The sequence below is a fragment of the Montipora capricornis genome, chromosome 1 (assembly GCF_036669925.1).
Source record: "Montipora capricornis isolate CH-2021 chromosome 1, ASM3666992v2, whole genome shotgun sequence".
NCBI classification, from domain to species: Eukaryota; Metazoa; Cnidaria; class Anthozoa; order Scleractinia; family Acroporidae; genus Montipora; species Montipora capricornis.
This window is the reverse complement of record NC_090883.1, coordinates 17,343,024-17,355,523: the sequence shown is the minus strand read 5'-3', so window position 1 is coordinate 17,355,523 and position 12,500 is coordinate 17,343,024. Positions and strand designations below refer to the sequence as shown.

At 40.8% G+C, this 12,500-nt stretch overlaps 1 protein-coding gene and 1 pseudogene across 1 annotated transcript in view; one reads left to right on the top strand and one right to left on the bottom strand.

The window, feature by feature from the left end:
• Positions 1-1,672, top strand: part of LOC138016209 (major facilitator superfamily domain-containing protein 6-like) — a 2,395-nt gene extending 723 nt beyond the window's left edge. Inside the window, exon 1 of the mRNA XM_068863405.1 lies at positions 1-1,672. This exon is cut by the window's left edge and continues 723 nt beyond it. Coding sequence (XP_068719506.1) covers positions 1-1,127 — 1,127 coding nt within the window. The 3' untranslated portion in view covers positions 1,128-1,672.
• Positions 1,673-4,112: 2,440 nt separating this feature from the next.
• LOC138059685 (uncharacterized) lies at positions 4,113-11,773 on the bottom strand (annotated as a pseudogene).
• Between the last annotated feature and the right edge of the window lie 727 nt (positions 11,774-12,500).

Genomic DNA, 12,500 nt, shown 5'->3' with positions numbered 1-12,500 from the left:
ACACGGAAATGTGGAATGAAGCTTGGCTATTTGACCTTTACACTGCAAGCGAACCTAAGCTTTACAAGAATGCCAAAGTGATTTTTGTCATCATTTTGGTGATCACAATTATCGGCGAACTGATCGGAGCTACATCCAATACTCTTGCTGATGTCGCTACTTTTCAGAATCTGGAAAACCGTCCATTTTATTACGGAGAGCAGCGTCTGTGGGGTGAAATTGGCTGGGGATTAACCGCCTTCATCACTGGTTCCATTGTGCAAAGCAAGTACCGAAAACAGACCGATATCTGTCCTGAAGATGTCTTCGATATTTATCGGCCTTTCTTTTACGTGAATGCAGTTCTTATGGCAGTGGCACTGTTTGTTTCAACGCGGTTCAAATTCCAAAGTGCTGAGAAATATGGCAGTGAGAGGTGCTCACTAGCCAAGAGTCTTCAAATTTTCACAAAACCCGAGTACGCTATATTCGGTGCCATTGCGCTTTTCTTGGGTTTCGCGCTTGGATCAGCTGAGACGTTCTTGTTCGTTCACTTGGTGGAGCTCGGTGCCTCCCCGTCCTTGTTTAGCGGGCTTGTTGCGGTTCACTGCATTTCAAACGTGACTGTTTACTACTTTTCCCCGTACTTCTTGGATGTAACTGGCCATATAAAGATGCTCCTTGCCGGTCTACTGACATACGCCCTGACATTTTACTACTTCTCCGCCATCGAAAATCCGTGGCTGGTACTCCCCATCGAATTTCTCCGTGGCCTTTGCTCTGCGTCCGTTTGGTGCGCGTTGGCAACTTATGTTGGCACACCACCTCGAATAGGCGCCACTCTACAAGGCATCTTGCACGGGCTGTATTATGGACTGGGTAAAGGCCTCGGACAGTTGATAGGCGGTATCTTGATCCATACTTATGGTATAAATCCATATTTTCGCTACTTTGCGTTGGCTGATCTATTGGTTATGGTTGTTGTTGCCTTATTGACGCCTTATTTGCTTTCACATCCTACAATTTGGATGTCCTTATCCGGTTACAGTGCACTGAACAACGAACAACCTGCAGAATGCTGCCCGAGATTCTACAAATTGCTAGGCTTCCCACCAACCAAAAAATTCCCCAAGGAAGAAGATCAATAAAGTCATTTTAGTGCCCTCTAAAACAAGTATTAAACGTTTGTTGGGATAAATATAATATTATATCTTGAAATCATCCATAAGTTGAAAAAAGTGAGAATTTCATTTCGGACCTGAATCATCTATTACACTTGAGTAAAAAAGAAAGAATTATTTTATTTTCTTAATGGAAAGAGTGAAAGACTACGCCTCCTAAATCATGTAATTTTCTTATATTTTCTTAGTCGTTTCACAGAGTTTTTTGTCTTCCTTTCCGTGGAAAAATATATTTCCTTTTTAGTTGTAGATTGGTTTCTCAAAACGATATCTCCCACAGTCGAATTATTTTGAAAGCTGGCGTCAGGAAGTAATATTTTTCGTTTACGTTATATGTATCAGTATTGACCGAAAAGAAAAATTAGCAGTTTTTTTCTCAAGGAAAATTTGCGGGTAAAAATACGTTTTTCTTTTCGCTTGTAATTGGTTTGTGAGAACTAACAATGTCAATATTAAGCTCTTGTGTAAATATGCATAAAAAGCATATGCGTCATTATATTGGAAAAAGGTAATATTGTGATGCATTATTTGTAGTTTTATTCCACTTTAATTACGTCGTTTCCAAACAACGGAAATAATATGTCTTTCAAGGAAGAGCAATTATTGAAGATTGTACGTATATATATATATATGAACATTCTCCTCGATTTAACACGTGCCATATTACATCCAATCGATTCCAATCCTTAGACGAAGCCAAAAAGCAGAAAACTGACGCAATGTCCTTAGTGCCATATGTTCGTATCTCTTAGTTCAATCATGATTCTGAGCCTTATAAGAATTGTCATGCAAATAGAATCACTCCTATAGAGGTTTTGCACGGCAGCCATGTTGCATGGCAGGAACAACAGATTATTTTTCCTTTGGGAGCAAATGTTCTTTCTAATGCAAAACATTTTCATTGTTCCAGCCATGCAACATGGCTGCCGTGCAAAACCTCTATTCATGATATTGTTGAAATCAGGAGCCCGTTGAAATAAAAGACTACAACTACGCCCTTTGTTCGCTCGCGTCAAGTTATGGTTGATTCTCCTTCGTTTTCCCTCGTTGAAAACAATAAACTGTTGCTTTCGCTCGCTTATGAATTTCCGGATTTGGATGTCAATATTGCGATAGTAGCTTACTTTATTTTTTGGCGTTCACGGAACAAAAGAAATGATGGTAGTTGTCGCGGGCTCAAAAGTTTGACCAGTTTCAAACTTAGTGCAACAACTCCAGACAACATGCAACACTGTGCGAACGGAGGCAACAAGTAACAAACAACAACGTTGGGAGTTGATGGCCAACAATGTTGCGCCCGTTTTAACGCCAGGGGCTTAAATATGAAGACTGAAAAGCTGATGTTTCGAGCTTTAGATTTTTTTCAAATGATATAAACAAATTTCCGTGTTTCAAATACCCACCAATCAGCAGCACTCTTTGTTAAGAAACTAATCCCATTTTGTTTATTGCGCTTGGCTGTCTGTTACAAAGGAAAGAAATAGAGGATGTTACATTGCCGCGCGGAGATACGAAATTTCTCTTCGAGTGTTGGAAAATATTTCACGAACGAGCATAGCGTACGAGTGAAATATTTTTTAACACAAGAAGAGAAATTTCGTATCTTCAAGCGGCCATGTAATATTCTATTTATTATATAAACACCAATGAAATACTAAATCATTTCACGAAAGGCGTGATTTTCATATGTAACCATAGCAACAGAGTGATCTTTTTAGGTGTGAAGAAAAGGCTTCACGTGTGAAGATATCATGTTTTCGCGTGAAAGCTCACTTGGTATTTCATTGGTGTTTATATAATTAAAAAAACTTATCAGACAAAAAATATTCAGATTCGGCCAATTTCAATTTCTTGAACTGTGATCAGAAAGTGGAAAGTGGAAAGTGGATCATCCTTGCGGCTTATATTCCCTTATTCAGTTGTGAGGCAAGAAAATGTATTTGTCCCAGTAGTGTAAGGATCCTCTTGGTGACAGGATCATCCAAGCTTGGAGGTTGGAGGATCCAAGTGCTAGGAAGGTCTTAGCACCTCACAAGGAATATTATAGCACAATGCTGTGATAGGGACAAGGAAAATAACGTGACGGAAACCTTCGTTCTATCAATTATTGTACCATAACCCCAACCAGGAGCTCAGAACCAATAACCTACAACTCGACTTCTAGGCATTTTCACACATCAATATCAGGGTCTGTAAAAACGCTGTTTCAGAAATACAATGAAGTTTTACGCTCTTAGTAAGGTACGGATGTACTCCTGCCCCAACTGAAATGTCTGCTTGTAAGCCAGCGAAAAAATCACTCTTTTATCCATGTAAACAGCCCCTCATTGCTACGACCTTCCGAGCTCTCCTAAGAAGATCCCAGTGCAAGAACCAACATAAAGTATCAAATGTGTAGTAAATAAGAATACGAACAATGCCAATAAGACCCTCCTCCTTCCACGTTAACAGCCCCGAGGTTGTCCCGAAGAACGTTTTAGCATGAGTGCCAACAAACGAACGCTATGTGGGTTGCGTTTGTTAGTTCTCTACTCTGCTCTGAGAGGCGTTTCTACAGGGCCTCCGGTTTTCCTCTCTCTCTGCAAGTCGAGAATGCCCGTTTCAGATTGAATTTGATGTTTAACATTCAATACTGGTAACTCATCCAATCAAAAGTGCATTCGATCTTTGTCTCGGTGGCCTGTCAGGGATGTTATACATGTAAGCTAAAACACCAGGCCCCACTTGTTCGAAGCGTGGATTGCGCAATCCACTGGATAAATCACTATCCACTGGATAACTCATTTGCTTTTGCTAGTGTTTATCCCCTGAATAGTGATTTATCCGGTGGATAGCGTTATCCACCTTTTGAACAACTGGGGCCAGGCGCCCAAGATCGGAGAATATATCTTCATCAATGAATTTTTCCACCAAGAAAGAAGTAAAAGAGCAACTAATCAGTTTGCAACAACATTTCGCACACCACTCATCCCTAAAACATTTATTCAATCAAATAGCTTTGTTTTACAGACAACGACAAAGAAATGAGCACTAGTTTGTCAATAAACCTCTTTTGCAGTGTGACGTCTCCAGTCCGAGAGGTTTTTCCCTGGCTACTTCGGTTTTCTCCTCTTCTCAAAAACCAACATTTGATTTGATTTGCATTAATTTGTTGATTTCAGTTTACAGTGTCCCCAATTAGTGCTCCAATGACAGAAGACTAGACACTTAAATAAAGTTCCTTTTTTTTCTAAAGAGAAAAAATCCTAAAAATATCCTCATTTAATTCCACAATGGTGGCCATAGCAATAATATAACAACGCTCATAATTATGAGCTCTTAACAGGAAAATCTCAGTTTTAACCAAATGTTGAAATAAGATATAATAGCGAACGGGAGAGCCTCATTATCCAAGCGAAGAAACGCTTTTTGCCAATGGTTTGTCTTTGCTTCTTAAAAAGCTTAATGTAATCACGCCAGGCATACTTCACTAACACCATGAGAACAAAAATTTACAGTTTTGCTACTTAATTCTTATAATTTCTCGCAAGTAGACAGGATGAACGTGAAACAACTCTACATGTATCTCGCGTACTGAATGAATACGTTGGTGTTTGTTCTGTTTCATCAAAAAAGTTTCCCTCTATTACAGGACATTAATGTTGGTATCACTAGGTTCGCTATGAGCAATAAATCGTAGTTTTTTTATACACAAAAACCATAAATGTCGTGCGACTTGTTCTTAACATTTATCAACGCTTAATTATAAATTGTATAACAAACCACATTGAATTATTCTAATTTCATTGACAGCTAAGAAAATCCTAATGTAGATCACCGACATCATCAGCAATCATTTTGCTAGTCCCCTTTACAACTCTTTTTTGTTTTGGCCAATTTCCCCTTCTTTCGTTTTAGAGGGTACACGGAGTGACACTGAGTGTACACTGAGGGCACACTGAGTGACAAGCCATAAGAATCTTTGTCCCCGAAGAAGTCTATCGCTTCTTGGGCATAAATAGCACATATAATTATAATTGTTTCTGGGAAAGATAAAAAAGCCTTTAAAAATTAAGTGAAGCGATGATCCTCGCAGCAATTTTTGCAATTGCGTAAAGAAGCCTGAAAAATTCAGGATTTCAACGGGGTTTGAACTCGTGACCTCGCGATACCGGTGCGACGCTCTAACCAACTGAGCTATGAAGCCACTGACGTTGGGAGCTGGTCATTTGTGGGTTCCAATGTTCCCGTTGAAGTCCTGAATTTTTCAGGCTTCTTTATGCAATTGCAAAAATTGCGTTCATCACTGCGAGGATCATAGCTTCACTTGATTTCATATCCGCAGTTCATATATGATCCATTTCATATACCATTTCATCTTTTAAAAATTGTTAACAGAAATGCCAACTTTAGGGCCTGCTGACGTATTTTTTGGGGTGCGTTGCTAAGGATGTAATGGTCAGTTTCCAGCTTTTGTAATCCAATGACCCCAAATATGAGGTCATCATGTCACGCCCATGGTCACATGACCAAGAAATGAAAACTCTAAATTTGTCTACGTGCTACACAATTTGGGGATTTAATCAGTCGTTTGATAATTTGTATTCGTTTTTGCATCCAGTCAAGCAGAGATAAACGATGCTGAAATACCCATAACATTTTCAAAAAGGATGATTTGAAAAAATCAATGCTTAGCTATATTCTGTATTCGGGGGTGAAAAGTGCCAAATAGAAAAATGAATTCAATTTAGAGACCGCCGGAAATTTAGCTTTTTCTCAAACCGGAAGTCAGATCTGAGAACGAGCGCGAAGAAGGGAGAGGAAAAGCCTTCGATGCAAACAACAGTTCGTGCGGTGATTTTATGCTTGCTTTTTTACTTTAACGTCATGTAGCAGGTCGGTGAGTGGGTTTTTACGTTTTCTAGTCAGCTCACGATACGAGGACGTCAATCACCGGAAGTCACACTTGACTTCCTTAGCAACGTCCTCAAAAGGATGCACTGACTACTAAACCCAGAAGACAACTGTGAGCTAGCTCTTAGGGAGGTCTTGTGAAAAAATGAAATTCTGAAAGAAAAGCGGAATGTAACAGCGTCAGTGTCCTATAGAAAAAATACTTTACTGCCTGTACGAATAAGACTTTCCACGCCCTAAACCAACCCTTCCAATCAATATTTGAGCGTGTATCGATAAGTGAATGGGTACGAGTCTGTACAAGACCCTGGCCGTGCTAGTTAGTATATTTGCATTTCCCATTTCAGTTATTTTTCGGGGGCCAAAAGAATCATGAATCACATTGTCTCAAAAGCTCATCCGATGCTGAAACCAACCAGGAAACTTCCTGTTTTATCTGTACGAACCCTTGTGAGAAAATGAGCGGATATATGCTACGCCGCCATGTTGCCTTGCTGCCGAAAACAGTTGCGGGGTGCAGCGGTAAACTCCTTTTCGTTCATCCCTCACTGCAGTCACTGACTTTCCTCATTTCTGCAAGGACTGCGGGGTTTTCTACCTCGGAGGAGATTTCTCTAGATTCAGGGCGGATGTTTAGCGCAACGTTTGTATCAGCTGAAGAGGAAAAAAAAAAGGTAAAGCTAATAATGCTACCGGTATCTTCTACTCAACATAACCGGCTTTCATTATAGACCGAATGCATAAATGGCGGCCAAAAAAATATTCTTTTGTTTATGTGCTAATTAGCCTCACTAGCCTCGTTTGCATGGACAAAATACAAAAGAAAGGTTGCTTGAGAGCGAGGCTAGTGAGTCTCATAAGCACATAAACAAAAGACTACATTTTTTGGCCGCCATTTATGCATTCGGTCAATCAAGTAAAAAATAAATATGTTACCGAAAAATACATATTTACCAAGAATAACAAATTACACAATTTCAATAAGAAATGGTCGCTTCGTTCACAGGTTTGCTTGTTCGTATTGTAGTAAGTATTTTACTAGCGTTGTAATTTTTATGTTGTAATAATTTTTTTTAAGATTTTAAAAAATATATTGTAATGCTATTTTGCTTTTGCTTACTGGTGCCCTCTTTTTCTTTAGTGAGGAGTTGGTTGTCACTGGAAGGGCATTGGCCACACCCAAAATTCCCTGACTCAAAACAAAAATCTTTACTTATTTATTCCGCCATCCAATGAGCGGCGTGAAAGGTTCGAAAGAGATTTAACACTTTTTTGTTTAGTGCTTAAGTACAAATTTGATCATTTCGCTTCTTTGTTAGACAAAAAAGGGGAAAAGTGCTAAAAATGTTAAAGGGACATGTGGGAAGCGAAAAGCTCATCAACCTTATCATTATACACTGTAATTACCATGTTTTTTAACCACCGGAATCACGTAACCGGCCTATAGAGCTGCTTACAGATTTTTGATCTTTAGGTTATGCAGGCTTTGCCTTCTTGGCCAAGGGCGTCAAAGTCGAATTTCACTTTTATATTTCTGGCTGTTTAAAAAGAAATAGATACCAGGTCCACAAGACAGTAGTTTTGACGCCTATAACTATGCATGATAACACAATTATTAAATTCCGTTTTAGTGATGTCCGGAACAACCAAAGTCGAGATGAGTTGAATCACATGCGAAGACCATGATCATTCCAACAATTTTTAATTGCTTGGAGGCGTTATGGTTCTCGTCAAAACCACATAAAAGGAGTATCCCTACTAGCTTACCCTTGAATGGGTTTCCTCTCAATTCCCTGTTCCTGAAGTTATTCAAGTTGCACTTTGCCGATATGAAATCCATCTCGTCTTCTTCATCTTCTTCTTCGTCGCCTCGTTCCAACATTTTCTGTTTCTCAATGCGCATGACAGCGCCTGCGTCATTCCTGCGGTTCAATGAATTTTTCTTGCTAGGGTTTATGATTCTGATTGGTACGCGGTCTATGAGGTTTTCGGCGCGCGTACGTCGTGTTCGACGCCGCATTTTTAACACGGCGAGGAGGCTTATTAGTAACGCGGCCACTACTCCTCCAGCTACACCAGCTATTAGCCATATCCCTGGAATACTCTCTTCTAAGTCAGAGTCCTTTTTCGATACTGGAAGAGAGACAAAAAAAAAATGAACAAACTGTAAGATGAGTACGGAGAATTGCAAGAGGCGGTATCTCAAGTCTCTGAAGGGTGAAACGAAACTCATTTTAACCGCTTCTTTTCTCATTTTAACCTTCCCCCTCTTCGTTCAATTTTATCGATTAATACTTGTTTCAGGGATAGATGTTTCAGTGTGGTGATGAAGTACGACATCAACGTAAAGAGGTTCCCCGGCCAGCTTGTAGCTCACATAGAAAATATATTTTTTTGAAGTCAGCACGAGTATTAACACTTCATAACGTAGTGTTACAATACTTAATCAATTATGGGTTACTTCACAGCGTTTAAATGACAGTGAAAACTTAAAAGGGGTCACCTTTTTTTAATCTAATTTTAAACTTTTAGCAAAAGGTAAGTGACGCAAGCGTTCAGATAAGACCCTTCCCATTAAAGAAAAAAAAAAAAAGTAAATACACTCACAGTCCACATTAATCTCGTCCGTTCCGTTGATAACATGCACGCTGCCGTTGCTTGTGGTGGGTGTGATCTTTGTTCCTGTGTCTGAAACCTCTGTACCAGCTAGGTCCACTATTCAGTAAGAAAGAGATTGACTCAATTGACAAACAGGCAGACAGACAGACGAGAAGATGGTCAGACTGATTCCGGTTTAACTATACAATAGATTGCCAGTGAGCGCAGACGTATTTCTGGCAGTCTTTCATTCTCCCCCGAAAAATAGTTTTTTTCTTTTGGGGGAGAGAAACGACAGCTGGAAATATGTCTGCGTTCGCAGGCTATACAACAAAATGCTGGTCTCAAAATGAAGGATCGAGTGACAACCCAAATGACTGACTCGGGACTGATAGCCGTGGCTGAATTGTTTACTCACCCACTGACTGACTGATTCAAGTAGCAAACTACGCACCTGATTCAAACTCTACTTCGCTAATCAGCACCCACGAGCCATAGTACTGAAAATCGCAAGTCACATATTTTCCGACGTGTCCATCAAGATTAACCTCAATCCAAAAGGCTCTGTTACTCCTGGATGACCTCGTCGTCATGCTGGGCTCATAAATAGTCTTCCAGGAAAAATACTCGCCGTCTTTGGAAAACGATAGTATCACCTTACTGAACAACATCTTTTCATGCTGACCTGGTAAGCTCAGAGTATGAAATCGCACACGAGAAAAACGTCGAAGCGACGAAAATACAAAGGTGACGGTTGGTTGCGGAGTTTTAATATCCTGCCAACCAATCCAGTCAATCCAGTTTGGATTACCGGTATCGTTCCAGTCTGCCATATAGCCTGTCATACCATCGGTCAGCTGACCAAGCCCGTTGTATAGTAAACCTCGTGTGGCTCCAAAGGACAGTCTATTTCCATCATAGCCCTTATCACGCAACGAAGACCAACCAAGATTATTCTTCCGAAGATTTCCTTGGGATATTCGGTATGATACCAAACCGTCTGCAAAGCAACGCATTGAGTAAAAGTCACATCAACTGTTACACCTTAATGGGAATCAGTCAAACATGTCTCAAAGGGGAGAGCACGAACGGCACGAAAGATAGTCCCATGCGAGGCGCTACTGTAAAACTAAAAGAAAAAAGGAGAGGTAACTTAATTCATGTGACAGCGAAGTCAAATGTCTCAAAACTATGAAGCAAATAGCTTCAGACTCAAGCTTACGAAAGTAACTTAGAACCAAACAAGATGGCCAAATTATTAGTAGCTTTATCAGTGTTTAAAGAAACCTTAAATTGCTGAGGCACCATTGAAGTGAGTGTACGCATAAGAAAAATTGATTAATTGCATAACATGTGTCAATAAAAATCTTAGCTTAAAGGTGCAAGGCGTCTCGTTGCCACCTATTTTGATCAAGTGGCTCGGAAACTCGCTAGTCAGAGACGAATCAACCAGCCGATGAGACCTCAAAAATTGGACAAACACTACACCCTCCTCGTTTTGATCTCTTAGTCACGGCACAATGGCGGGCATCCGAGCCCCTAAACTGGGGAAGTCGGGGAGTCAGGGTGGTTTAGTGGTCATCAACCGTGCCTCCCACCTCTGTGACCCAGGTTCAACTCTGGCCTCGAGGTTGTATGTGGGCTGAATTTCAGTCGATCTCAATCTGACTCCGAGGCTTTTTTGTCCGGGAACTCCGGTTTTCCTCCCTCCTCAAATTCAAAATCGACTCCCAGCCTATTCCATCAGGCTGTGGTGCTGTGTTCCGAGGTCATACATGGGTCGTGTTCAGGTGCCGAGCGCCTAGCCGGCAGCACAGCTCCTTCGGCCCGACCTCGTTGAGCTGCGCCCTTAGTAATTCAGTCTCCGACTGCGAGAAAGGGCGATTAGCAGATCACATATTATTATTTATTACTACCACAAAACTCTTGATGGACGTTAAGAGATTTGCAAGTCGACATTTTGAGTGAAAACTCTCGACCTCATTCGTTCTGGTTGAGGAATGCCGGCTGATTAGCTTTGATGACAATACGATTTGCTAGCTCTGACGAAGCCGCCGCTCATTCACTCTTCACTTCACTTCACTTCACTCTTGACCAAGGGAACAGTCGCTCCGATAAACGGATGATAGCCAATATGCCTATTTCGCGGGCGCTGTCACTTGATTAGCGCATGCGCGTGGATTTGAATTCGGCTCTTGTTAGTTTGCTTGATACTCAGCATCTTATACAGTTGTGCGAGGTAAATAGTTTTAATTGCACGATTATCTTTCGGAAAACCGTTTTGATATCTATTTCCAGACGACACACAGCTCACCGTGCTTAGTCCAAGAACACCCATGAACATCCATTTTAAGACACCATCTATCTCCAACTCCATTGACAACCACCAGACGAATATAACGAGCAATGCGTGAAGTCAGGAAATAATGTTTGTGAAGTTCAGAGCTGTTGGATTTTATCACCTACAATAACAAACAAAGGAAACAATCCTTTTTTACAAGTATAGTACCCAACAATTCGCTAATAGCCAAAAATATTTCTTACGAAACTCGTAATCCAAGTCTTACTTGATATGAATTAAGAAACCAACATATGAGAGGTCATTAATTTAAGAGACATCCAAAACGTGTGACCAATCAGACTATAACCAGCCATTGTCTAGGAAAAGTATCTCGGGCTCATTCCCCGAATAGAACCGAAAAGCCAAGCTGCCGTCTCTTCTTGGGGAAGCGGGGCGCACAAAACAAAATCAGTAGCTCGAGCACCCTATAAAGAATGCAAATCTTTTAGGTCAGAAAAGGAGGACCTCGTGTGCGAGCACGTTTCTTTGATTTTCAAGATTATCAAAAGTACGCTTCAGATGCTTAATAATCAACGTGGAAAAGATTATAAAATAGAGAACTAAATGAATAAAATACCTAGGCTGACTGAGAAAATTCTTACCGTAACGGAGACATCGTTTTTATGTAACGCCGCCATTTTAAGTCTCTTTCTCTCTTTGTAAGCCACAAAATACTGTGACACGTACATGGAGCTATAATTGCCAGTCGTTTATTCTTTACCAGACCACAGCTGTGGACAAAGCTGTAAACGCGCATGTTCCGTCCTAAGTCAAGCTGCATAATTTAAACAAAAAAAAACTAAATTGAGAGGGCTAGCTTTTCAAACATCGCTGATCTTTGTCTATGATTGCGGTCTTATCTCCGCCCATCCTAATCTTAACCCAGCCTCAATATCATTCTCCATTAATCGTGCCCAGTTATAATTCAGCTTTTAAATGTTGAAAAATGGAGCCACCTCGTACGAGACGTTGCTCATGCTTTAAGGAAGGAAATTGGTTGAAAAGTCATCATAGATTGTCCCAGTTTTTAAACGATGGACCGCACTAACCTGTATAAATGCTCTCTGTTAACTTGTCTCTGTTGTGTGAAGTACACCCAGCCAACTGTGTTACTGATCCTCGCCTTATGACGCAGGGAACTTAACTGTGATACTCCTGGGGGACGAGGCACTCCAGCCATCCTGCTGGAATCGGGCATGGACAGCGAGGAATCGCATTCTTATTGAAAAAACAATTTTTAATTTAGCGCGTGAAAAGTGCCTTGGCGCAAGCGCTTTGCTTGGTCGCTTCTTAGGGCCGATTTACACGGTAAACGACTTTGTCGCATGCGGACAACGGGCTTACGACAAGGCCCACGACCATGATTTTACGATTGTTGCTGTAACGTCAGAAAAAAATGTCGCAAGCATTTAAAACATGTTTTTAAAACGCCTGCGACAATCGTGGAAGTCGTGTCGTAGGCCTGTCGTGAGCTTGTCGCATGCGACAAAATCGTATCGTGAAAATCG